Source organism: Aplysia californica, unplaced genomic scaffold (genome assembly GCF_000002075.1).
Source record: "Aplysia californica isolate F4 #8 unplaced genomic scaffold, AplCal3.0 scaffold00758, whole genome shotgun sequence".
Lineage (NCBI taxonomy): Eukaryota > Metazoa > Mollusca > Gastropoda > Aplysiida > Aplysiidae > Aplysia > Aplysia californica.
The window spans coordinates 163,025-190,361 of NW_004798028.1; the positions used below are offsets into that span (position 1 = coordinate 163,025).

At 37.9% G+C, this 27,337-nt stretch overlaps 1 protein-coding gene across 1 annotated transcript in view; it reads right to left on the reverse strand.

The window, feature by feature from the left end:
* Positions 1-8,238: 8,238 nt before the first annotated feature.
* LOC101847910 (glutathione synthetase) overlaps positions 8,239-27,337 on the reverse strand; it is a 31,241-nt gene continuing 12,142 nt past the window's right edge. The window contains exons 4-13 of the mRNA XM_005109246.3: positions 26,036-26,111; positions 23,866-24,032; positions 22,335-22,377; positions 21,509-21,582; positions 16,692-16,856; positions 16,213-16,282; positions 15,000-15,191; positions 12,016-12,097; positions 10,303-10,492; positions 8,239-9,047 (exon numbers count right to left, since the gene is read on the reverse strand). Of these exons, the coding sequence (XP_005109303.1) occupies positions 8,924-9,047; positions 10,303-10,492; positions 12,016-12,097; positions 15,000-15,191; positions 16,213-16,282; positions 16,692-16,856; positions 21,509-21,582; positions 22,335-22,377; positions 23,866-24,032; positions 26,036-26,111 (1,183 nt within the window). The 3' untranslated portion in view covers positions 8,239-8,923. The remainder of the gene's footprint in view (positions 9,048-10,302; positions 10,493-12,015; positions 12,098-14,999; positions 15,192-16,212; positions 16,283-16,691; positions 16,857-21,508; positions 21,583-22,334; positions 22,378-23,865; positions 24,033-26,035; positions 26,112-27,337) is intronic.

Below are 27,337 nucleotides of genomic sequence, written 5' to 3' on the forward strand. Positions count from 1 at the left end.
TATTTTTGTCAAGGTCATTTATCTCTCACCTATCTCATGAACTTTGAACTATTATTTTGTTTTCATACTTTGACATGCGTGACAGCTTTTACAGCTTTGTGTGGTCAGGTTCTCTAAATGCTTGCTACATTTGCTCATATTGATACATGTACATTCAGCATTCATCTTTTTTTATTCTAAATGTTAAGTTCCCACTGACACAATATGAATCATTTAGGAGGCAAGCTGACTGAATGTGATACAGCATACCAACAAATAGACAGGGACTCCCGATAAAATGTAATAATATTCACATTTCGCCAAAATGGGAAAACCAGGGAAGCTCTATAGACACACTCTTGGCCAAGAAACGACGATGTGGTGCATGCTGTTCAGTACTTCAAATGTCTTATTTTTAAAATACATTTATTGGTCTCCTTACTTTAAGAGTAGAAAGTGTTTAAAAAGAGCTTGGAAGCGGTTTACAAGAGTTGGGTAGGGTTTGTAAACGGGTAAAATAAAAAATAAAATCTTTTCAACTTGGCAATTTTTCATTTTTCCAAATCGTGGGCGGGGCTGATATTCGAGGGAATACTGTAATTCCTCATGTGAAAATTGAAGTCATATCTTCCTCGAGTCAAGGCAAAGAGTTTAAAAGTAACACCACAGCTCTGGTGGGGGGAAAAAAGACATCTTAAAAAAAAAAAAGACAGTGACAGACCCAAACAAAATAGAAATACTTAACCCTGTTAGTGCCGAGTCATTTAACCATCTACGTTTGGAAAGACAACATAAAATTTACATTTCAGTGAGATTTGAACGAAGCCGTAATACATTTCCCCTTATTAACTATTAAGAATAAGCAACTACATAAGTTGCAGATAAATCTTCTAGAACGTTCACAATAAGCCAATAGAAAAATGGCAGAGAACCAGTTTGGGTGATCGCAAGTGATTACATACTCCTCCACAGCAGTGAAGATAGTTTTAGTCAGTATTTTATCACATGTTACAAGAAAGGAACTGATACAACAAAGAAGTAGGAGAAATAGGGACGATAGATATTTGATAGGAAAGAAGGAACAAACCACACCAGAGCATCCGCCAACCCCCCACATGAAGAGGTAAGTTTCTTTCCACTTCCACTAACAAAGCAAAAACAGAAGCAATAAGGCAGCATAAACTCTTGAAGTAAGAATGTTGGAGCTCTGAAACTTTGGGTTTTTTTTATTTTCTGAAGCAAAAAAATACATAACAGCATTAACCTGCAACAGGTTTGGTATAATACTGCTGAATTACATAGTAATTAGAACATATATCGTTGCTGTCACCGAAAAAATGAAAATCTCTGTATCTTAGTTTTAGTAAGGTTTTACGGCGCTCGCAACTGCATAATGTCATATGAGTGCTAAAGGGTGGATGTCAACAGAGAAGTCCAAACTGCATCTCTATACATGTATCTGTTTTTCTCATCTTGCAGAGAAAAGTCAAATGGAGATTTAAATTTTCTCATGACAGCGACAATATGCAACCAAGCTAAAAACAAACAAATTAAAATGTCTGCGAAAAGTTTTTGTTTTAGCAAGAACTAATCATCGCAACAAAACAACACTGAAATAAAATGTTCAAATAATTTCAAAAGGAAGTGCAGGCCAAGAAACCCAAATAGCAAATTTATGTGATTAGAAATAAAAATATTAGCATTAAAAAAGCCTTGGAACGAACAGATCTTAGTCATTTGAGTTTGAGCAAAAATGATTTTTCCCATTTTCCCTTGTCATAGAATAAGGATTCTAGTTCCAGCTGCTTTCATTCATTTCATAGAAAAACAGCACATGACAGTTCATGTACTACGATGTTTAACAAGGTTCATATTTGTGGAAAAAGAGGAAATAATGGTAATGTTATGGTTGACAAAGTTCAAGTTCATTGTGCATCAAATTGAGAGATCAAAATTAATACGTACAGTATTCTTTTTAACAAGAAGAAATTTAACAGAATATTCCTGACATCAAGAAATATTTCAAATCCCCAAGGTTTTTTACATCCTCATTATTCTAAGGACAGCATTCTTCTTATAACGTGACAAAATTCTCTGGTCCCACAAAGTTTATGTCATCAGGGTATTATTGGGTGTGTATAATGTATACTATACTTTAGGTCCATTTAACGAAACATTTTAAAGGGGATTTCACCGGCACAAATAAAGGTACATTTATAGTTTAATAATAAATAATAAATCGCATTTGTATAGCGCCTACCCCCGCTCGACAGCAAGCTCTGTGCGCTTTACACTATATTATTACCCCAGCAGACCACTGAACAGTCAGAAACATTAACTCAGCTTCCGGAAAAGAGTGCAAGCAGCTGATTAAACGCTCAAACACTAACAAACTGCAAGATCTCAGTCTATAGCTGGGTACTCATTCTCACCTGGGTGAAGTGAGGAAAATTTGTGTACTGCCTTTCCCAAGAACACAACATCAGGCCCCTGACAGGAATCGAACCCATGACTTTACAGTTGCGAGTCTGAGAGCCTACCCACTAGGTCACCGAAGCCTCAAGTTTCCAAGGACACTGAATCCTTGAAAGTGAAAGTCACCAAACGTTGGCAGCTGTTTCCTTGCTAATTTTACTACTGTGATCCCCCTACCTCCTTCAGTCGCAAATATCTCCACTTCTATTTAAGTATTTTAAGGTAGATGGGTGGGCTTTTTTCATCAAAATTAAGACGAATAATCAAGCCCCAAGATTATACAAAAAAATTGACACATGCCCGAAATTGCACCCCTTTTTGGGCCACACATACATGTATATATATACACACACAATGGAGTCCACTTTAAGCTGAACATGGTTAATCCGAAAACAGCGGTAAACAGAAAGAAAATATAATCCCTCATTTTTTATTTTTTCTGTTTGGGCAACCTATTCAAAATGAAAATCCAGCTCAACTAAAGAAAATCCGGCAGTTCCCTAGATTTCCGTTTAAGCGACCTCACTTATAATCACTTTGATTTTCATCACAGGATCATCTAACCATTACACCACAGATGCTCTTTTTTTAATTTTGAGGTTGTCTTACTTTAAAGCTGTGAGATCAGAAGAATATAGCAGCTTTGTGCTTTTTCACAGGACTAGAAATACAAGACTCTGTAAATTTACTTGGATTCAGTATGATATTTTTGAAAAAGAATTGTAGCATACACATACATAAGAAAAAGGAAAAAAATATCGTTTAAAAAATTAATTTGCAAGCACTCGTATAGAGCAGAATTTGAAATATTATCACATCAAGAAAGGCACATTAGAAAGCTGGATTATGAGATGAATCAAACTATATGCCTGATATTGGTGAAAAAACAACAACAAATAAACCCAAAAGATATTGGAAGAAAGAAAATCCTTAAAAATACCATCTGAACAATACTAATCTCTATATATATTCGTGAAAGTGCGTCACTTTGGCTGCCTAAAACTTCCGAACCAATTAACTTTCCAATTTGACCAAACTAATGGTGGTTCAGAATGATTTAAACGGTGCAGTTTCATTGAGGAGCTTGAAGTCACTGTAGTTTGATTTCCAGTTTTTCATTGGTTTAGTTTAGATCTAATCTTGGGAAAGTCCATCTTCTAAGACGCCATTGTAAACAAGTGAGGTTTCCGTTCACTTGCCGTGCGGACTGATTCCACATCTTTGAAATGATGGAGTGTACAACCATGAAAACAAAATAGAGAATTAATCTATAGATCTACATTTATTATATATTTGGCAACTTGGAAACACATGTGTCACTTTTCTCTCAAGATTTATTGCTCTATTCCAGAGTTAATATAGTAGGCCAACGACTTTCAGTTGATGTTAATGCACCGATCATTCCTTTCATCGAAAGGGGGCCCAGCTAGTAAGGTATAAGTATAAAAATGAAGACACTTTTCCAAGAGTTTATTCAGTGACACCCCCCCCCCCCCCCCCTACACACACACACACTAGTCTCATTTCCTTCTGATCACAGGTACAAACTGCAGATTCAACAAATCTCTTCCCAGCCATTTTTTTCCACTGACACTCACAAGAAAAGAAAACCAGAAACATCTCGATGACAACCTTTAAAGGGCTAGGTGTGGTCAACCCTCCAAGCTGTGAGTGCAATACAATTACCAAAGACAATGAAAATAAACTCGAAACGTCAGAAATGTGTTTTTCTTGGAGACAAGAATTTCATGAAGGGAAAAAGAAACCTAATACGGTAGAGCTGAAAAAAGCATAAGTGGGCCGCTCATTGATAAAAACTTTGAGTACGAGACAAATGCAGTTACTGGGACACTTCAATAGACTTACAGGCCTTGAACATTGTGAGGCATGCTGACAGAATGAGTTACTTCTCGCAATCCACAAATGGAGATATTGGCCAGAAATCGACATTACGGTCAAATTTGTAGATTTTCCATTGATGTCATATTTTTTCACAATAGCCTGTCTTTCATTATTTCATACTTATAAATTGTAAAAACTTCACCTACACTATAAGCAGGATGTATCTATTTCCTTATGGCTTGAATCCGCCGAGAAGTAACTCATTCTTGTCAGCACGCTTCACATTTAACTCTCACTGGAAAAATAGAAGGCAAAAGAGGAACTCATGGACCAAGACCAACTCGAACAGATGGGTGATGAGAAAAGACCAGGACAATAATGATTTTTTTAGAGCACCCACGCAGAGTAATGAGTGGCAAACCATGTGAAATTCTCAAATTTGACAGAAACTTATAAAATGACATAGTTCACAATTCATTGACTGCATGCATATATAGCGCGGGGCTTTACACACCTTTTAATATTGTTGTGATTACTGTAGGGGTTGAACCCTCTGAATGTAACACTCATTTCTGGAAAGACCCAGCAAAGTAGGCGAGGAATCTTGAAAACACCCTAAACAGCTCAAGAATGCTCCACTGTGGATTCAAACCACAGTCGTTTGCACCATAGCCCAGCATGATACCAACTGAGCTAACAGTATACATTATTGCGTAACGGAAATACATAACCGAAAAGTAAATATTGACAAAGGAGAAATAATTTTCAAAGAGTGACATAGCAAGTCAGCATTCCAGACTTTCCCACTCAAAAAATTAAGCAAATGTCATCTTGAACTTTAAACTCCTGTTTCAGCATTTTATTCATCATCATATTCAGCAAAACAAATTTTAACCCTTCCAGCCCCATGCGCGTATATTTTCAGCAGAGCTTGTACCTCCCACCATCCCAAGAGCGTATATTCTCAGTTTTGGGGGGTACCAAATTTGCGCATTTTTCTAAGTTAGCGAACCTAATTAAGACTCTTATTTTCATAATATTTGTTCATTTACCTTTGAACATTGTTCTATGTTATTACCTAAACCTCATTACAAAGATACTACATTACTTTTTAGAATGCATGCCATTCTTTGAAATACCGCTGTATTGGCTGGTACTGGGGAAAGGGAGTGCACAAAAATGGCTGGGGCTGGAAGGGTTAATGTACAGTCGTACCTGCCTTTGCTGTCACTCTCGACAGCCGTCACGTACACTTGTGGCCATTGTTCCTTGATACCTTTGCATTTTTCCTCTATTTTTAAACCTATCTCTCTCAAACACGACCATGATCAGCCGTTTTTACAAGTCAGCCTTAACACCGCTCATAGCAGTCACTTACTACATAGGTTTTCCAGTCTGGATCAGACTGAGTATATACATTCAATCAATGCAAAGAAGCTCTTATGATCCATCACAATTCCAATGGAAAAGAAAGGGAAGGATACAATTACAAATTTTAAACCATCTGTTTACTTTGTCAAGTCTAGTAGTGGTAAGGGACCATGACTCAGACCCTGTCCACAGTGGCCCTCTGTCTATAACGGTCACTTTTCTCTGTGATCTTACTGACCGTTATGGACAGATGCAACTGTAAAAATAAATCTCCAAAACGGCAAGCAGTAACCAAAGTAACCAGTGCATGAGTAATAAACTATCAACAAAGAAAAATCTGAATATTATGCATCCTATATACCCTATACAACTGACTGGAAATGTTTCATATTTCCCCCATCCCCAACATATTGTAGATCATATAAAAGGAGGTAGGGAACATAAATGAAGGTGAACACGAATTACTATATTTCAAAGATAAAAGTAAGTAGTTGTAATAGGGTATTGAAAATTGGTATAATAGGCATTCCTTATAATATATTGCTTTTCCAACTAGGATAGACTTGCATCAGGTAAAGAGAGCAATTAAAACAACACAGACAATAGGATAACACGGCTGTATTGCAGATGAAAAACTCTTAAGATAGCTACAGTGGAACTCGGATTCAACGAGAACTCGGATTCAACGAGAGGAGATAGATTCCCTGTCTTTTTTTCTTCTTTAAAATCAATAAAAATAACACGGATTCAACGAGCAATTAAATCAGCGAGCTCGGATTCAACGAGGTCGCTTCCAGGGTGAACAGCCCCCGCATACGTGGCTTCGCTCATTTTTCTCCCAGAACGAACTTTATCTATCCCCGGAAACCATCCTTTGCACATGCATCGTGAAGGAACTGAGAAAGCCTAGATCGTGAACCATTATTCACTTAGCCGATTGCATGCGACCAATCAGCGGCCTTTTTTCATACCAACGCATGCGTTGTTGACACGTGCACGTGTCTACTCTGGTGTGTGTCGGGGTCAGATGGGCAGCCTGCACACGTGTGGCTGTGTGGGCGTTTCAGGGGAGGGGCACTAGCTAGCGGTCCGGGCGTTGAACGTCACAGATACAAATGCGTCACAGTCTTTTTTTCCCCCTCAGCAAGAGATCACTATTACGATGATAAGCTAATCTTGACGTAGATCTACATAATGAATTGTGCGCTAGTCTATGGAATCAAAAGTTGCCGTATGCTAGGCTCTACACAGCAACACAACTTTTTGGTAAACAATCGAGATGACTCAGGCGTGTGCATTTGAACGAATCGGGTCTTTTTTTACACAGCTCATAATATGCAGGCATTTCAGGCGCTACTTACGACTTCTCTTTATACATGTACATTACTTGCTTAGTGCCTGTAATTATCTACACAAAACATCATGTTTGCTATAACGAACACTCAGATTCAACGAGATTTTAGGTCAGGCTCGGCGACCTCGTTGAATCTGAGTTCCACTGTATAGTTTAAGTAAAGACTAGAACACAGCCATAAAAAAAGGTGATATTTGGGACTTGTTTCAAGTATTCCACGGACAAGATAGTCTGATCATATATAGGAGTATGATCAGGGATGAAGCAATCACCCAGTGCCATGATGTGTTAAAGCTAGACAAATTGGCCCAGTACAGACAAGCCTTGCGTCAACAGCTCTCTGCCTTGTGTACCTGATGGTACAGTGAGTGAGTAAGTAAGTATGGGGGAAGTGGGGGGGGGGCTTGCAGCCGCAGCGGTAGATCAGAGCAAGTAAGCAAATGTTTGACTGGGGGAAGGGGGGGGGGGGGGAGCAAGACAAACAGACAGAAACAACAGCACCGAGGGAGGGTGAAAAAAATAGGATCTACCGCTGGCTCCCTCTAACCACCCACCACATATTAAGTTATTATGGTTAGTAGCTTTAAGTAAAAACACGAAAGAAAATTACTTTGGCAGCTATCATCAGCTAAAAAATTCTGAATACACATTTGTTCACTAGTCAAGAAACCCTATTATGAAACTTTTGATCATGTTTCCATATTTTGGGGTCTATTTGAGTATCAGGGCATGTTTTTTTGCCACTGTCTCATGTATGTGAGCACATATGCACATAAAAGAAGAGCCCATATATAAATGTACTAATGTGTCATGCTTTGTGGAATCCTTACAAAACAGTTTGTTCTAGTTGGAAATAGGAAAATCAGTGAAGCGCTACTGACACAGTCTTGGACGAGACGCATCCAATAACTTTTAATTTTGGTTAAGATTATTACCAATTATACACTTATGTTTTGTCTTTGAAATGCCATTTGTCCCTCATATTCCTAGTGTAAAAAGTGTTTATAAGAGTTTGGGAGAGGATCAGAGAATGGGGAGGGTTAAAGAAGATGTAAAATACTTCATAAATATATAATTTCTACTTCTTGATTTCCTCCTATTGTGGAAGGTTCTGGAACATAAGCCCCTGAAAACTTCAAGGTGTTGCGGTACATACACATCTCTTTGTACTTGTCCACAAAATCATCCATACAAAAACACACTCAAAGCTCCAGACGTCCACACATATTTCTGTACATTCACAACATGCCCATGGATCATTTTCAAAACACTCAACTTAATAAACAGAAAAAACTTTCCCTCATATATGGCAACCAAACTCATCTCTTTTACACGCAACAGCAAAGAGTCTAACAATCCCACCATAGTCAACAGTGGAAAAGAGGTCAATACAAAGTAAAATACAATTCCCAAACACTGACAGCGGTAGATCAAGAACAATTTACTCTAAACACTAGAGCAGAGGGGTGATGGGGGAAAGAATAGGAAAAATCTGTTTTTTTAAGAGCGCCCAAGCACAGAAATGAGTGGCAAACCATGATCACCAATGTCTGTTTCAGATCTGGCACTTCATAATCAAGAGCTACTTCCCCCTACAAATACTCACCAACATGCTACCATCTATCAAATTTATTGAGAGCAATCTTGAGACAAAAAAAGACAAAGGCAAAAAGAACACAGACTATCTATTTCTCTGAAATTCCCACACAATTACTATCACTCAATGTATAATAAATTGTATCACAAACATGTTTGGCAACAGATATAAAAATAATTTCAGATCAAGCTAAAAGTATTTTGCAAGACACAGACAGACTGTCAAAACAAAGAACTTCTGTTCTGTAAACATTTACATTTGTAGACAATTTTTCTAGAAGAACAATTTTCAAGATAAACAATTATCTAGATGACTAGAGGGGTGTCCAAAACGGCGAAGCCTGCCACAATGCCTCCCTCATCCGTGCCCTGAATCTTGGTCCTCATCATATGACCACATTCATAGTTCACGACCTCAGAGTCAGCAGATCTGTGGAACGGCAAAGGAAATCCTTCATAAGGTACAGGTTCAACACCCCCTTTCAACACTGCAGGTCAGTTATGACCACACACAGATTTTTTGGGATCCAGTTTGGAGTCATGACAACATTTTTGGGATTATAGGAAACTTACTTTGGAAATTATTTGCTACATCAAATGGAAGTCCTACATTAAAGAGATAGCTCCATAAAATTTGTATCATTGCGAGCCAATGCAACGTTTAAAAGCAATTTCGAGATGTTTTTGCTAGTTTTCTCAAAATGCAGATTTCAGTATGTGAGGCATTATGGTGAAATCATGCGCTCGTCAAATTAATGAAATCAAAGAAAACAGCATTTTTCTTCCGGTTCTGCAAAATTTATGGAGTTTTTGTTGTTTTTTGGCTCAATACCTTTCATGTCCGTTAAAAAACACGTTGTTGTTTGACTTTTAGTGAACAACGTAGATTAAAGGCACAAAAAATGTAAATTTACAGTTTCCAAGGACTCTCAAGCTTCAGAAGTCACCAAACTTTGGCAGCCATTTTCTCTCTAATTTTATCTCTGAAACCAAATGATCCCCACCTCCTTGAATCCAAAATATCTCGACTTCTGAAGAAGATAGAGTGATAATTTTTTTCACCAAATGCAAGACTAATGAACAAGTTTTCAGAGAATACCAATAACTCCATATGCCCAAAAATTGATGAATGCCTGATTCCACCACATCGTGACACATATGGGCTAATCTAATAACTCATAAACCATTTCAAAATTTGGAGGTTAAGTTCACCATGGAATATCAAATAAAACTACGCTTGCCTTTTTTCTATATAAAAAAATATATTTATTTTAAAAAGATTTTTTCCTTTGTTAGTTTGACTATTTTTGTCATTCGCCGATATGCAGTTTTTGGGAGAATAGTGCACTTTGTTGGAGAGTTATAGGCTTTCCCCCGAGTAAAGGTTTTTTTTTTATCAGTAGGTATGAGCTGGTGTTCTGCTTTTTAGGGCCACACACATTACTCCTTGGCATATCCACATGCAGGAATCTTAGTTGGGGGTACTCAATAAAAATAACTTCTTCGTGCAGGAATCACAGGTGGAGGTATTCAAAAGAAAATAACTTTCTCATTTAGGAATCAAAACGATATCCTCTGAGTACAACAGCAATAAGTCTTACAACAATTACACCACAGATGTCGGCAACAATGTATCTGGCTATGTGACAGTGAGGATAAAACCAACAAACTGTTGTCATTCTTACCCAATATATACTCCATATACTCCTAGTTCACTGATGACATCCGACAAAACAAAAGGGACTCCAGGCTTGACAAGATAGTTTTTCTGTTGCCATGGGAATATTCTCTGCATGAGAATATACGCACTCCGCTCTTTGGATTGATTGTGCTCGGTGAAGAAATTGGTGATGTCATCATTGTACAAGTTGTGACCTGAGGATAGACACAATGACACATAGCCAGGTAGAGCAAAAATACAAAATATACCTGGTTTTCCCAGTAACAGTTGTAAACATTTTTACATCTGCATTGACTAGACTTAATTCTCTTTAAGCTGCTTTGACCCTGCCTACCAGGTCCAACCTGAGCTGTGAGGGACAACAGTATCCCAGCAGAGCCCAGCAGACAGACAAAGATATTCAAAAATATTACTCATTCTCTAAGGAATAAAGTTCATGTCTTTTCTGTGGGACAAAGAAGAGCCTCACCATTACACCAGAAATGCCAGCTCTATCACCTTCCACACAATATTAATGGCCAATTTGGTTTACGACATCTGTAGCCCAAAAGCCCCCAGTTATAATGAATCATCATGCCACTGGACCCTGGTTTCCCTGATCTGTAATATTGCTCCAAAAGACTTTCCGCATTGATCTGAAGACAGAACTTCTTGGTGCACCCATGCCATCAAAGCGCAGAACAACCTCAATACAGCTCTTCATGGCTGTCTCACCACAGCACAGTGGCTAAGTGAGTAGTGAGTTTGAACTCAATCAAACAATGTCAAGCAAGTGTCGGTGACACGGGGATCAGATGGGTGGTCACTGGAGTGTGTCCTTGAACAAGACACGACAACCCTAGCTCAAATTACAGGGTGCTGCACAGTGGCGACCGACAGTGGCATTGTTTGTAAACTGTTTTGTATTTGTGTAATAGTGTGTATTTATGTATGTATTTATGTATGTACATATTTATAATTATGTATTTAAGTAAGTATGTTTGCCACTGTAAAACAAAGTGCCCTTCTAGGACAAATAAAAGTGTAATTTATTTATTTATTTATTTATTTAAAATTGGCAAAAATTCTACAAGCAGTAACCTCTCTCACACGCCCCCATGTCCATAATAGTGTGCCTCACGAATTTGATTTGTCAGCCACACTCAAGCCAACAAGAAAAAATGAAAACGACTGCCTTAATAGCATTGTCTGGCCCACTGTCTTTTTTTTTAACATCACCACCACTATTAGTACTATTACCAATATACTCAAGCTGTTCATCCTCAATTTTTCTGACATGTTGGATATATTGATAAAAGCTAGAAAATTCAGTGTAGTATATGATTTAATCACATTCTTGTTTTTAACTTCCTCATCTTTGGCGATTTTGGCACCTGAGGAATTTTGCATTCAGGAGTCCAGATTTTAGCAAAAGACATTCCACAGGTATGAAACTCAAGTTTCCCAAAATTCAGTACCTTCTGCTTACTTTTCAGAGAGAAAATTAAAGATATCTGTTCACAGTATGTTTATAGCTTCAAACCACTTTCTTTTTCTTTTATTTCTAGTAGGTACTGCTGTAAAGATATGCTGGGTGATACAAGCAAATCTTTGAGCAGTATGAGGTATATTAAGCAATTCCTAAATCCATAAAAAATACCCCTACTAAATTCTGGAAAAACCCTCTTCATCTATCAGGTTCAGGAGGAAAAGAAAGGAAAATCAAGGAACTGCTTACCTCCACCTTCGCGTTGGGGTTTCAATACAAATTTGGCCGGAGACTGCAACGCGAGCTTTACAGCAGCATCTCCTTCTTGATTCTGAAAAGACAATCCAGATAAAATTCCTCTTAATAAAGTACAAAGAAATGCAGTATTTTCTAGCTATATCGTGGTTAACATTTTTCGGATTCGGTATAACACGTTTTTGGGACTGAAAATAGGAAAACTGGGGAATTCTATAAATACACTAGAGAGCACCTTTATGAAAATTTAATTTTAGCATGTCATTATAGCGTAAACAAAGGCTTAGTCATTACTAAAAACTGGGTGCGGGAATAGTAAGGAAAAACAAGCAAAATCTAGCTCTAAACAAAACAAAACATTTGTCACTAGCACCGGACGCTCCCAGCATCCAATGGGGAACAGGGTTATTACCGCCGGATGCTGATGGGGTTCAAAGAGTTAAAGGTGTGAAATACATAATAAACATATCATTTCAACTTTATGTATTTTCCCCTATCATGTGAAGCTCTTTTAACTCTTGTCCTGCGTCTTTGCCCAGAAGCAAATCTTATCAGCAACCGATTACGTCGGACGTGCCAGGCAGGCCGCCGGGGTCATTCAGTGTGTACTGTTGGTGTACAGCACGCCCGCCGGGAAACGTGTGTTTTCGCAGTGAATACCATGAGAGTGTGTTAATCGATGATGAAAATAACGCTCTATCTTTCATAGCTTTCTATTTATAAAGTGTTACAAACACATGAAAAAACCCCTCTCACAAGCTGATAAGACATTAAGAGTAGTTACGCCCATTCGAATAACCTTTCTGGACGCTCTTGTTGTTATGAATGACCTGAGGTTCGAAAGGGGATAATATAGGTCAATTTCCAAATGTTTTGCACTCAAATTGTTCTTTGTACCTGCATAATGGTATTCAAAACTATCAAACAAGCTTCTTTTTTATCAGGTAGTATCATTTCATACAAAATCAAGCTCATTTGAAAGATTTTGTATAGAAAAATGGAAGTCTTGTTTCATTGGACAAACATCTAGAGCTACCAACTTGGTGTGTTTTGAACGAGACGTATGCCTCGATTACGAACCAACGCAGGCAGTTCCAGAAGAAGGCCACAAACGCACACAAACTCAAGCAGACTGACGCACACACACTTGACCTGCGTGAATGGGGATCAGACTCGGGACCCGAATGTCACATAAGATGATGCGCGGTGCGCATGCGCTGAGCTAGGGGCTACACTGATTCGGGACCAGAACAAAGGCGAGGTGCCGAAATAGGCTTATCAGGCGACATAAACCCAGCCCCCGCAGGACGAGGGTTAATGTAATCCTCGCAATATTTGAGGGAATGCAGTATTGAGTATATTGTATCAGAAAAATCTAATGGAACTGGGTGCATGCCTGAACATAATTACTTTCAGACCACCGAACGCACACCTAAACATGTTGCAGTGTATATTTAGCGGTCAATGCAGGGGAGTTTATGTGCCAAAGTCCCTTCTTAACTCAGGAGGTAGGGCTCAAAAGCTTAAAACATTCTAGATTTGTCTGAAACTGGGTTATTTCTGTAAGTCTAAAGCAAAAATTGAGATAAAACAGACAAGCTGAAATACTTCAGTTTCAGTAAATACCATGGTCAAACCTTTCCAAAAAAAAACTTTGTATCTCTCCCAGCATGGTTGGCCCTGATAGACAGGGTGGAAGCCAACCTCCTACATGATCTAAACTGTGTCCATGTGGGCGTGAACACGTCTACATTAAAAAAAATCTTTGATAAACCCTACAGACTTGTGTAGTATAGGATCTTTGATTAACCCTAAAAAGCCAATGCCTGCCTATGTGCTAACTTTACCTTTCTGCACACCAAATGCATGAAAGGCTGTAAATCTAGCAGCCTTCTCTATGAAAGTCAACAGCATGAGTCTCATGGGCTCAGGAGACCTGGGCTCACATGGATGTGGTTGCCATACTTTTCATTTCGTGGACGACAACTGGCCACCAAAAAAATCCAAAGGAAATGCGCAAGCGGGGACCCAAAATTTACAGATCATATTTCAAATTGTCTAATACATCTTGTATCAAGGCTATTTTTCACACGCATAAATCGGACAAAAACCTGACAATTTTAGAACTCCAGATTACAAGATTCATCTAACAAATTGTCCCTTTTGTTATTTCTCCCCTAAACCTTTTCTTGTTTAAGTAAATATTTTATGGCACTTGCAACACAAATTAAGTCATATATTAGCCAAAGATTAGAGGTCTTACAGCAACAAACACAAAAAAGGGAGAAGAGATAATGATAACACATTTTTTAAAGGAAAGAAAAAGCAAACCACATCAGAGCATCTACCAACCACCCAGTCTCTTAAAACTTTACTTCAATAGTCAGCAAAGGGAATTTGTTAGAGAGTCTCGAATTGGTTCTTTAAGAGTCTCCCATACTGATGATGGTAAGTGTTTAACACCCCCATTGACAAAATTTAGATAATTCAAGAGGCAGGCTGCTTTGACTCTGCCTATCAGAGCCAACACAGGCTGAGAGGGATACAGCATCCAAGCAGGCAGATGGAGATACTTAACAAAATAACTTTCCCATGCCAGAATAGAACTCATGTTAAAAAACACAACTACAAAAACCTAACCACAACACAAAAGACATCAGTACTCTTCCATATTGATTGCAAAGTGAAAAGAACCTGCCGTAGAGCAGAAATATGCGCTATGCAAATACTATCTATTTCTATCATTATTATAAACAAATATACACCATACAAAAGCTATATTTTATTATCATTATTGCGAAAAATTATAGACTAGACGAATGCTATTTATTATTATCACTATCATATACAAATGTGCATCATACAAATGTTCTTTAAAATTATCATTTTTATGAACAAATACACGTTATACAAAAGCTATTCATTATTATCATTATTATAAACAAGTCTAAGAATAGAAAGGCCATTGAAAAATTTACCAGATCCAGACTATACTGATCAGCAAAGGTAGCCCTCAGTGTGCTGACCACTTGTGGGTCAGAGACAAAGCGTTCCAAAACCCCGGGCCGAGCCAGCTCCTGTTGGATTTTCTTGGCTCCGACGAGCTGATACTGCACAGAAGGACACTTGATGGCACGAGACAGTTCGTATTTCAGCCTTGCATCCCATTCCTAGAATAGAAAAAAAGGAACTTTATTATTTCGTATCGACTGAGGAACACTACAAGAATGATGGTGAATAAATAATAAAGAGAATAAAATTCCAAAGGGAACATTCGGTTATAGTAGTGCAGGCAGGCATGCAAGCAGGCAGGCCCGCAGGTGGGGCATGCATGTATCCATGCATGCATCCATCCATCCATCCAATCATTCACTGCTTATACATCGCAGAATTTCCCTCCACACAAGAGATTCTAGAATATAATCCCTGCAATCTTCAAGGAAACACGATACAGCATCATTCTCTATCAAATCCGAGAACATTTTCATCTTAAAATAAACAGACAGCTTTGGAACATTTGCGATGTGATTCGAAAGCAGTCTTCTTTGATTACATTCCAAAGGAGGAGCAGAAGAAGGTGAAAGAGAAAGAGGAAGAAGGGGTAAAGAAGGAGGAGGAATAAGTGATGGAGGAATAGGAGAAGGAGGAGAAGGAGGAGGAAGAGGAGGAGGACTCTTTACAGATAAGAAAATAAAGGCAAGGCAGCCAGATGGTACAACTTAAAAATAAAAATCATATGATTCATTAATTCCTTCTGAAAAGGCTTAAATCAAGGTTACATTTACTTTGATCATTTTCTCCACTCTCTCCGTTTAGATATGTATTCCACACTTCTATGTGACCTATCTTTAGATTCTCAACGGGTGTTAATGAAAAACAATTACAACTTGGACAAATATTGACCAAAATGGAATGTTGACCCCCTCAAATTATTGTTAATCACAGAGACAAACAAACATGAAACAGAAGTGGATGTAACATCTGCATAGAAAAGACTAAGAGAAGTGAAAATGGGGGAAAAGTGATTAGTAAGAACGCCACATGAAGTGGCATAGTGTAGAGGTAAGGGGGACCTCCGGTTCGCCCCTCAAAAGAGGGGAGCAGAAGAGAAAGAGTTAAATCACAATAACTTGCAGGTAGCTCTGATAGATTCAGTAAGGAAAACATATTTAGCACAAAATCCTGTCTTACCTTTTGAGAAGTGTAGTTTTCTGCAGTGTATCCATCCCTCATGTATATCAATGCTACTTCATCCCCATCTCTGGTCGTCAAGATAAAAAAAAAGATACCATGATGTTACCTTGAATAGTTGTTACAAATAAAGTCAGAAAAATTATCATCACACATAGAAAAATCTAACAAAAGAATGTGTTGAAAATGGGAGTATCCACAACTGTAAAATTATAAGTAGCACTCAAAACTTAATAATCACATAATATTGATGAAAACAAACATATTTAAAGATGGAAAATAACACTGATTTTGAAAAGGGTGCCTGAGTGCTTCAAAGACTTGAGTTTTTCAATGGAAAGTAACAAATGCTATTTAACAGTGAATATGCCAACAATAAAACATTTATCAAAAGTACAAAAAAACACTAAAAAGCAATGGGTATAAAATATAAAGCAGTTTAAATTTAAGCAAAAAACTGTTTCAGAATTTCTACCTACATGATGAGTCTGCTCTGGTCATCCAAATGCCCATGATTATTAATGTCTAAGAGCGTCTTGCGGAGAATACGGATATTGGGGTTTCTGTCGTACACTTTGAACTCCAGCCATCTTTGATCCATGACATTTCGCTCCAAGGTACTCACTAAGAATATGATCACAGCCCTGTTGAGTAAAAATTGTCACAAAAGTCATTTTTCGACTAACTATGATTTGACTAATTTAAATTGTCCACCAGAACAAATAAAGACAAAACTAAATTTAAAGATCAAACCAAAAATACAACTTCAGGTAACATAATAGCCAGTTGTCAACCAGAACAAATAAAGACAGAAAAATTATCTATTTAAAGAAAGGAACCTAAAAAATGTTATCAGATATCTACACTTAATCAAAATACGTTTATACTCTTCATCTCGAAAAGATTTGGTTAAAAAAGGTGATTTTTTTCAGTTCTTTTTCTAAAAACTGACTCTCAAAATAACATTTTAAAACTCTTCAAGATCACACTGACAAATTTTTTCACTCAGAATTCAAACAAAGAAAACCTTGTGCCAAAAAAAATCAACACAGTACAGATCATCTGGTCCCGGACAAAGATTCAAAATTCTCAGCATGAGACAAAACTTGGGCTTATGATAATTAAATGTCTTACTCTTTACCGGTTCAAAATGTATACTGAATCACTAGCTAAACTATGAATTTGCAAGCATCAAATCTTTATCTGGGTTCAAAATGCTCTCTAAAATACCTTAATAATTATGGACCTGAAAGCATCAATGTCCAGTAATTCAAAACACTAACTTAAACTAGATTACCTAACTATGGACTAGCAGTAGGGGGTTTCACGCTCGCCCGTCGAGTGGGGATTTCCGCTAAAATCCCGGTTTTTCCTCTTTCTCGACTCATAACTTTATTAGTTCTTTTCCTAGCATCATAAAACCAACATGAAATGAGAGGTCTATATGTGCTTTTTGTTTCCATGTTAGTTTCAATGGGGGGAGAAATGCGTAACATTATAGATTTTTTAGTTCAAACTACAAGGGTCGTTACACATTCTGCCACAACGCATGGCACGCAAATTTTGACAAATTTAAAGCGCAACGCATTTTGGGCAGTTTATTCAAGCGGAATTTTCCAAATTCTTTTTTATTAATGATGGAAAACGCTCCCGGGGCAAATTATATTGATAGATATATCATTTAGCTCTCTAGAAATGTCATTTTTGTTAAAAATGATTAAAGTTTTGTAGAAGAAAATCAAACTTTACTACATTACCCTAGTTCACTTCGTAAGGTAAAAAAATAATTCGCCCCTAGAGCCAGAAGTCAGGGGCAAGTAACTCTCGATTTTTAATGTAACTGATGTAAACAAACAACTGCCATTGAAGGTATGGCTAGTTCTGCTAGTACAAGCGTGACCAATATTATTATTAACGGCCAAAGATACTTTTTTATATTTGAATACTGAATATAAGAAAGTTGAAAATAAAATGAAACTTTCAAAGTCAAAGGATATTGAAAAATGTGGTGGGATTTGGTCTTCCTCCAATGTGATAAAAAGAGTGAATTCATATCAATCCAAGAAGGAAAAGGTTGACTGAAGAAAGTGCAGGTCAAGTACTACAAAATCTTGATCGACGGGCGGGTGGGGGGGGGGGGGGTCAGGTCAAAATGCGTTTTCCCAGACTATGTGTGCATTACGCAGTAGTCATTTGGTGCAGAGTTAAAAATAAATTGAAAAATCTTGATGACAAGTTCACTTGGCAGCAAGGCAAGGTGAAATAATAATTAGTATTGAGCTCCTCAGAAGAAGGATATTATTATGATTGTTGCTCCTGCCAAGTTCAGTGGCTCAGAAGCCCATGTTACTTTGAACTTCAGTTGTGAAATGAAAAAATGGAATCTTGTTGTTGACTGAGAACATTGCTGGTCTGGTAATTGGTAATATGGCATGGTATCGTAGGGAGTTTACTTATTATGTACTTTGCCTACCTTTTGCAGTCTCTGTTACCTTTTATACTTATGGTGTCGAGGCGAGAAGCAAACATCTTTCTCTTGATTGTTATGTATGCTTGTATATTATATTGTTTTTGTTTAATGCTTCTCCTACTGCTCCAGCACTTGAAAACATCTCTGTGTTGTTGATTTATTATTGCTATTATTCTGCCTTTCCTGCCCTGCTTCTTCGAGTGTTGTTTTTTTTTAGTTAATTAAACGTAGGTGATTTTACACCTCCTTCCTGTCTGTTTGGTCCAACCTGGGCTGAGAGAGATACTACATCACAGTAGAAAGACAGAGATACTATACTGTTCCAAATTGGCCACCATGTATAATCTTATATATAGCACTGAATAACTGTTGATATAAATGAAGGAAAGAAAATGCATTTTGAAATTTTAGTCATTGCTGTTTATTGATTATCATCAAAATTGAATTGATTTTGAACAATCAATTGGATGCTCCAATCTGTCGGTCCAAGGGCGGCCATTCATACTGGGTGTGGCCTCGTGCTGACTGGATTACCACTTGACATCTTCTAGGCATGGGAGCGATGAGACAACGAATGTTGGGGAGTGGTATTGCCCTCCACTCTTCATCCAAGGCAGCAAACAGTTCATCAGGAGTGGCAGGGGCGACAACTCCGTTCCGGAGACGTCTGTCCAAAACATCCCAAATGTGTTCTATTGCGTTCATATTCGGTGAATTTGAAGGCCAAGGAAGTGTCTGGACATTGTTCCTAGCCAGAAAGACTCTAGTTACTCTGGCAGTATGCGGTCTGGCATAGTCCTAGAGGAAGATTGCCCCTGGTTGTGGAAGCAATTGAAGGGCATGTGGTAGGAGGACGTTGTTGATGTAGTCCTGGGCTGCCAGATTACCTTGTACTCTCACCAGGTTGCTCCTGCGAGTGTGGTTGATTGCTCCCCACACCATCACACTGCCACCACCATGCGATAAGGCCTAGGAGATGCTTCCAGTTGCGAACCTCTCATTTCAACATCGGTAAACTCGGTCGTCTGTCGTGTCGAGAGATGAGAAAATTGGATTCATCACTGAACCATACGGGCCGCCAGTTCTGTAGCTTCCAGTTGACGTGCTGAGTGGTCCATTGTCGTCGCTGTTGGCGATGCTGGTCCGTCAACAATGTCCTTAAAGGTCGATATGCGCGGAGCCCTCTTTCTCGGAGTCAGTAGCGCACTGTCTGGTCAGAAATTTTGATGACATTCCGAAGTGCTAGGACTGTTGAACAGGCAGGCACAAAACGATCCCGCAGGTGATGAAGCTGAATAAAGCGATCCTGGGCTACAGTTGTTGCCCTTGGCCTTCCACTTCTCGGTTGATCGCCAGAGGAGTTGGACTGTTGAAACCTTGCAAAAAGTCGGCTGATGGTAGACTGTGACACGTTGAAATGTGTGGCAACATCAGTTTGACTTTCTCCAGCTTTCAAATGTCCAATAGCCTGGTTTCGCTCTTCTATAGTTAGTCGTGGCATGACAAGTGATGAAACCCCTTTTTTCCCCCCATTAAAAAGCCACCCCGTGAATGAACTCACACGCCAAATTTTGTGCGACTTCTCACAAAATTAGACAAGTTGTGAGCTTTTTAACACTCAATTATCACACAATTCAACAGTTCAGGCTGTGCCAACCTGTGACTATGAGTAAACAAAGAATTTTGTTGTGAAAAGTTCAAGATATGTGTGAAAAAAACCTAGCATGCACAAAACCTCATCTTTACATATTTTATTATCACAAAAACACAAGCACTTGGTTATGTGTTTCTTTTTTTGAAGAGTATACATAACAATTTTCTCCCCTCTTGGGAATCAACACTAGATCTCCTGCTTATGAAAGCGAAGCTCATATCCGCTACATAACAGACGCCGGTTCTCTTCCTTTGTATCCATCTGATCTTTGGTTGTATGCTCTTTCATTGGATGAATCACTTTTTGCTGATCTAAAGAATGTATACTTTTGCTCAAGACTGTTGGCATTTGGGAATTAGATTCAAAATCACTAAAGTCAGGCATGAATAATTTAAATACATCGGGGGATGACAAACGTCTTCGACACATCCATAATTCGAGTTAAGGGATAAAGGTGATGAAAAATTGAAGAGACATCAGTCAGGGAATGTCAATTTGTACAAGCTATTCATGATTTTCAGTTTTCAGTGTTTGTTTTCCGTGCCCAACTACATTCATTTTTTCAGGGTGAAATATGATTTTTAGAAAATAAAATGGATTTATTGTTGTTTTTTTTACAGTTCGTTAGATGTGCCTAGTTGTGCTGATAAAGAAAATATATACTTTTGTACACTTTTGACTTAAAACATTAATGATATGTCACTTATAAGTCAAAATCTGTTGCGGGTTTCGTCAATGGCGGCCATTTTGGTGGCCATATTTAGTCACATGACTTTGCGTATTACGCAACACAGTGTTTATCATGTAGGCCATTACATAATCTTTCTGGAAATGTAAGATTACCATATGTTTTGCAGGCAACGTTTTCTTTGAATTAAGGAAAACTGTTGCTAAGTTGTCTTTCTCATGCCTCATTTTGGCACATTTTGGTGCCATCCTGTTGTCTATAATTAAGTAATTAATGATCCCCCAAAAATGCCCAAATTCACAACAATAAACTTGCATAAATTTTGAACCGTTTATCCAATCTTCATGCTGTTTTGTTTTGTTTTTTCCTCACCTCTTTAGCTCTATCTAGTGACATGTATTTTGGTCAAATCAATCGTTTTAAAATTTTTTCGTGAAACCCCCTACTAGCAGGCATCAAATGTGTCACTCTGGTGACTCTGTACCTGGGACTTCCGTAGAGCTCCCATGCTTTAACCATGCCATCAGCAAGTCCTACAGCAGGCTTGTTGTCAGGAATCTGCAGTGGAAAGCAATTTAAAGTAAGTTAACATTTGCATTTAGTTAATTAACTAAAAATCACTGAAAAAAAGTCACAAAACACTTTCACTCACAACAGACCCCTAAAGTTTCCTTCACATTCAGCATACAGTGAACCAGTGTTTTTTGCATATTATTATATTCTGAAGTGCTCTTTATTCTTATTCCCTACTCATACATCTGAAAGGTCAAAGCATATCTAGAAAGCTTAGTGCATGCATGAAGAATTTAAAGTGCCGTATCTAAATTATTTGCTCAACCATCTTTACATAACTTACCGACATTGAGAAATTGCAATCCCATTACATTTAACACAACTCGTCTTATTCTACCATTAAATATAACACTTATTTTTCTTTATTTTGAGACAAGTGATGGTTAAGGCAAAATCAAACCAAAACTGTTATTGGACTAGATCATGTGCCCAGTCCTGGTATTCAAACATCTGTTTCAACAAAGCAAGTTGTATAAAAATCAAAAACTTTCACTGATCAATAAAGAATACATCTGAAATTACAACAAGCTAAACAGGAAAAACAATCCCCTTCAAATGAGTGATAAAGAAAAGCAAACAGAAAAATGAACATGAAATTAAGGTACATTCATATAAGCATTTTCCAGAACATTTTCTAGAATATGAAATTACACAGTAGCAGAAAACCAGTAGGCGTACTAAAAATAGAATAGTACATCAATTTATTAAACAATTGTAAGAAAATGTATAGGACTAACCTGTTCTGGTTTAATATCTTTCCCAGCCATTCCAAGAGACAGTCTGTAAAAAATTATAAAACTCTTAATGATCAATACTATTTTTCTGTTATTATTTACCTAAAAATCCTTTTTTTTTCAAAATGTATGCAAAAACGTTTTTAGTGTAATGATTTTCAAAATTTCCATTAAATTTTTCCCCTTTCAAATGTGAATTAATAACCCCTTGAGAATAACTCCAATTGGCCCCCACAGGCAGGGTCAAAGCAATACACCTTCTCTAAGTAATCTGAATAGTGTTACAAAGGGCTTAAAACACATACAATTGCAATTATTCTAACACCATAACCATTTTTGTGCCGGTTACAATTTCCCTGATTTTTAAATTAAATTTCAAATGTCATGCTTTGGCTATTGTGCGCAAATACTGGACATAAATATAGTAAGTTAATTACAAGGATTGATTTTCTGTTTATTGCAAACATGAATGTGCAAAGATGAACATGGGCGTATTTATGTGCTCATGTGGAGCAATTCAAATTTTCTGAAAGTGAACCTCTCAAAAACAAAAGAAACGATTTTTTATTATAGAAGAGAAATACCAACAATCCCACCACTCATAATTGAACAAGAAACGGTTGAAACCACGGATTCATACAAATATCTTGGTCTTACAATCGACAACAAATTTACATGTCAAAATCACGTAAACAACATTGTTAAAAAAGGTAAATCAGAGGCTGTACTTTCTGAGGAAACTAAGGTCCTTCAATTTGAATCCATCCATCCTTCAGATATTCTACACCACCACAATAGAAACTTTGATAATTTTTAGTATCTCTTGCTATGGTAGCAATTTGGGAAGACAGCACATCATAAAAATAAACAAGTTGATCAGAAAGGCATCAAGAACAATTGGTAGAGACCTAAGTAACTTTAAATATCAGCACAAAGCAAACATTTTAATAAAGGCGGAAATAATGCTTAGGGACCATAGCCACCATCTGACATTGGAATCCCAATTATTGAGTTGCAGTAAACGATGCATTTCCAAAAAAGCAAGAACAGACAGATATAGAAATTCATTCGTACCAACAGCAGTGAAGTTGCTGAACACACCGTGCTACAAATGAAACAAAGAGAGAGAGAGAGAGAGAGAGAGAGAGAATGTTTTATGGAGAGGGTTGTTTCAGCATGTGAGACATGTGTTTACTAATGTCCTGTCTAGTTGTGTGTATGCATGAGTGCACCTAACCTTTGTAACATCCACTGCCATTGTAAACGACCAAGACAAATTTTTCCCTGTGAGATGAATAAAGATTGTCATTGTCATTGTGTGTATGGGTGTGCATATTTGGAGGGAGAGAGGGAGAAAGAGAGAGGGAGGGAGGAAGGGAGAGAGAGAGAGAGAGAGAGAGACAGAGAGAGGGAGAGAGAGAGAGAGAGAGAGAGAGAAAGAGAGAGAGAGAGATAAGACATCAAAATGTGTCAGTGGCTGCATGCAAAGACAACACAGTCTGAAAAACGATATTATACTATTAATTCACCTTACCTATGCAAATCTACAATCTGCCCTGTGAGTCCCCCAAAACTTGCAGCAATAGAATTAAACTCAATCTGCTTGAGCTCAAGCCGGTCTGCACCGACAATCTGACCAGGAGAAATACTATCAAGGCAGTTCATCATGAAGTCGTTTCGGAACAAGCCTAGATGGAGCGGCTGAGAACAGATGTTAGAATAGAAAACAGTAAAAACTGATATTTAAAAATATAAACAAAAGCACCCTAAAAAACACCCAAAAAAACGAAACAATACATTTCTCAGTTTTTAGTAGAGGGTTTTACGGAGCTCGCAACTGCATAAAAATTATTTTTTTTTTAATACCCCAAACATTGTATACTTGCATCAACTGATTCCATCCTATCACAGCAACTTGCAAGAAAGCTCTTGAAAGTTTATTTTTATACTTCAAAAAACACAATAACAGTTGAAATTTTTTTCCCTTGCACACATCTTATTTGTGAAATCCATGGACTTGTACTATAAAATCCCAAACCATGTACATTGATGTATTTCCGGTTCACTATAGAGAGCATTGTTTGACTCAATTTGAGCCAAATGAAGGACAATAAGGGAAAAGTACATTCACACAATTACAATGAGACATGTTTTGCCCTTCATATGGGTGTAATGGCTCACCTATGACGTGAACGTTTCACTGCAAAGTTTTCACAGATAGTGAAGAGCTACAGCCATTACAGCATAATGTTTATGAGCAGGAGTCTATGGTCAAACCCGTGGATTCTAAAACCATTGGTGTACATGGATATGCTTCACCACGCTATGTAATTTTTAAAAAAAACCAATAGACCTCACAGGAAAAGTCTGAAGGACTTTCCTTTTCCTGAGTGAAAGCGACATTTAAATATAAATTTCCCCTGAGGTAGGCTACGTTGAGAGCCCTCTTTTCTCAATATTAAAAAATCATCTAAAACAGGTATTCTTATATACCTAGGGTTACGTTGATAAAGATTCTAATACAACATTTGGAAAAGATCTACACATTGGTATGGTAATGGTGGCCATATCGGATTTTTGGCATTTTTATGGCAGGCGATGCAATTTGTAAATAATTTTGTTCACTTGACATGATAAGTCCTTTTTTTTGCAGAATCATCTTGCAGACATAATACTTCAATTCACTGACAAAACATAATCTACCTATGTACTTTTTCAAAGACAATATATCTCAAAACTTGGAGGACCCAAAAAGTATTAGAGATCAGGTAGGAAAAGCCTACACATAAAGGTAAAATGAGCATTTATCTGAAAAATAAAGTGTCAGTGAATTGCATATTACATTTAAGTGCACCCATGCAAAGTTTGAAGTCAATATCTAGAAATAATACAAATTCAAACGATTAAGAAAATGGAACGTGGAAAGTGTCTGCAACAGTTTTGAGAAAAAAGCATTTGAAAGTGGGGAGACCGATAAAAACAAGGATAAGGGAGCTTTCATAGTCTGGCTTCGATGCTCTGGGCTTTATATTTTATCGTATAATTACAGGGAATTGGAAGGAGAAGAATGTTCCACAGAGAGAAAATATATACTTCCAAGTCAATTCCTGAGCCCGAAACTGGCTAAAATATCACATCTGCCTCCCTTTTAAGTGGGAAAATATATACACAATTATTGAAAAATTGACACAACTGTAAAGTAAAGTAAATAACAAAACTTTTAAAGTTCACAGACTGACAGCAAATGAAGCTTTATAATACTACCCAGATCATCCCAAAGTGTGGACCCACGCATACATAACAATAGAATTATACCCATTTGACCCATTCCTGTCAGAGTTGTATAAAATTTAATTGCTGAAGTTTTAGCAACCTTCATCAACATTATTTAGATCACTCAGGATGTGGGCTGCATTAACCCTGCCTGTCAGGGCAAACCCAAGCTGAGAGGTACACAAAGTCCCAGCAGAAAGACAAAGATACTCTATAAAAATTCTCCCCACACAGAAATCAAACTTATTTCTTCTGAATAGACATTGAAGCCCCTAACAAATTCACCACAGGCGCAGTCTATCAAAGATGGATAATAAACTAGAGACACCAGCTCATAAATATAACTGGTATTCATTTACCAAGGTAGGCCAGTAAACCAAATTCCCCAGGCAAATCAATAAAAGTGGAATTCAGTTAATCTATTATTTTACCTGCTTGATCCCCGACTCCCTGACTTTACAGTAGATGTTCCACAAGCTCAGCATGAAAGGGTCCACTTGAATAACACTGTGAACATAAGGAGCAAACACAAGATTAACGAATGGAGAAGCCATCCCCCTGCATATTCACTGACTTGCAAGCGATGAAAAATAGCCATCATCTAAACAAAGACTTGACACATATACTGTTTGACTCCCATCGCCTGATAACATCCTGTGGCATCAACCTGGTAATGCAGTGGATTCCCAGATAATCAAACATACCTAGGAATGACAGGGCAGACACACTCACCAAAAGGGGATCCAGACAGGAACAGCCAAACACTCAAACCTCATACAACACTGCAAAACAAATCCTTAAAAGCAACAGCAAACAAGATTGGATGAACAGATGGGCTTTGGGAAAGACAAGAGAGCAGTTTTCAAATATATGACCACAACAAAACGAAATGTCAACATCAATCACCTACAGAGAAAGAAACAGACTACGATCTTCCGCCTACGAAAAAACATATACAACTCAACTTTCACTTATACAGAATAAAACCAGAACTTCCCTCAATGTGTCCTTTGTGTGACTATGCATATGAGACAGTGGATCATCTTTTCCACTGGACAGCCTTAACCCTTAGAGCCCGAGAAACCCTCTGACCGGTCTGGAATTTTATCAATGCTTAGCCCAATAAACCCTTTCACCAGTCTGAGAGTCAAGGATCCAAGTTAGCCTGGACCAGGCCTTTCTACGCCTAAACGTGAGTGCAAAAAACTAGTCACCGGCTCTAGATGTGAGGTAGGCAACTCTGATTAGTTTCTGTGTGGATATTTTGTCATTGTGTGTGACATATTTGTTAACTGGTCTATTTGTTGTGACCTACAGTCGAACCTGCCTTAACGGAAACCTGTATAAAACGGAAACCTGTCTTTACAGAATCTCCCCGCTCCCCCTTGATATATTCCTCTTTAATTACCTGTATAAAACGGAAACCTGTCCAAGGCGTAAACGGAAAGAAAAATCCGCTCCCTTCCGAGGGTTTCACCTGTCTAAGACGGAAAATGCTTTGCCCGCTCAGCCCTGATTTGAAACAAAACTCGCAAGTTTGGTTCCGCCAGCTCTTAACTTAACGATATGGCCATGCCGCTGAGCGAGGAAGAGGAGTAGGGGTGCAATTTGGGGGTAGATGTTACCCCATCATGTGAACCCTGAGTAATGCAGATGGTCAGTGTAGAGCGGGTGTGAAATCTCACGACTTTCCGTGAGAGTGCTCGAGTAGAGAGCCACTTCGCAAACTTTCC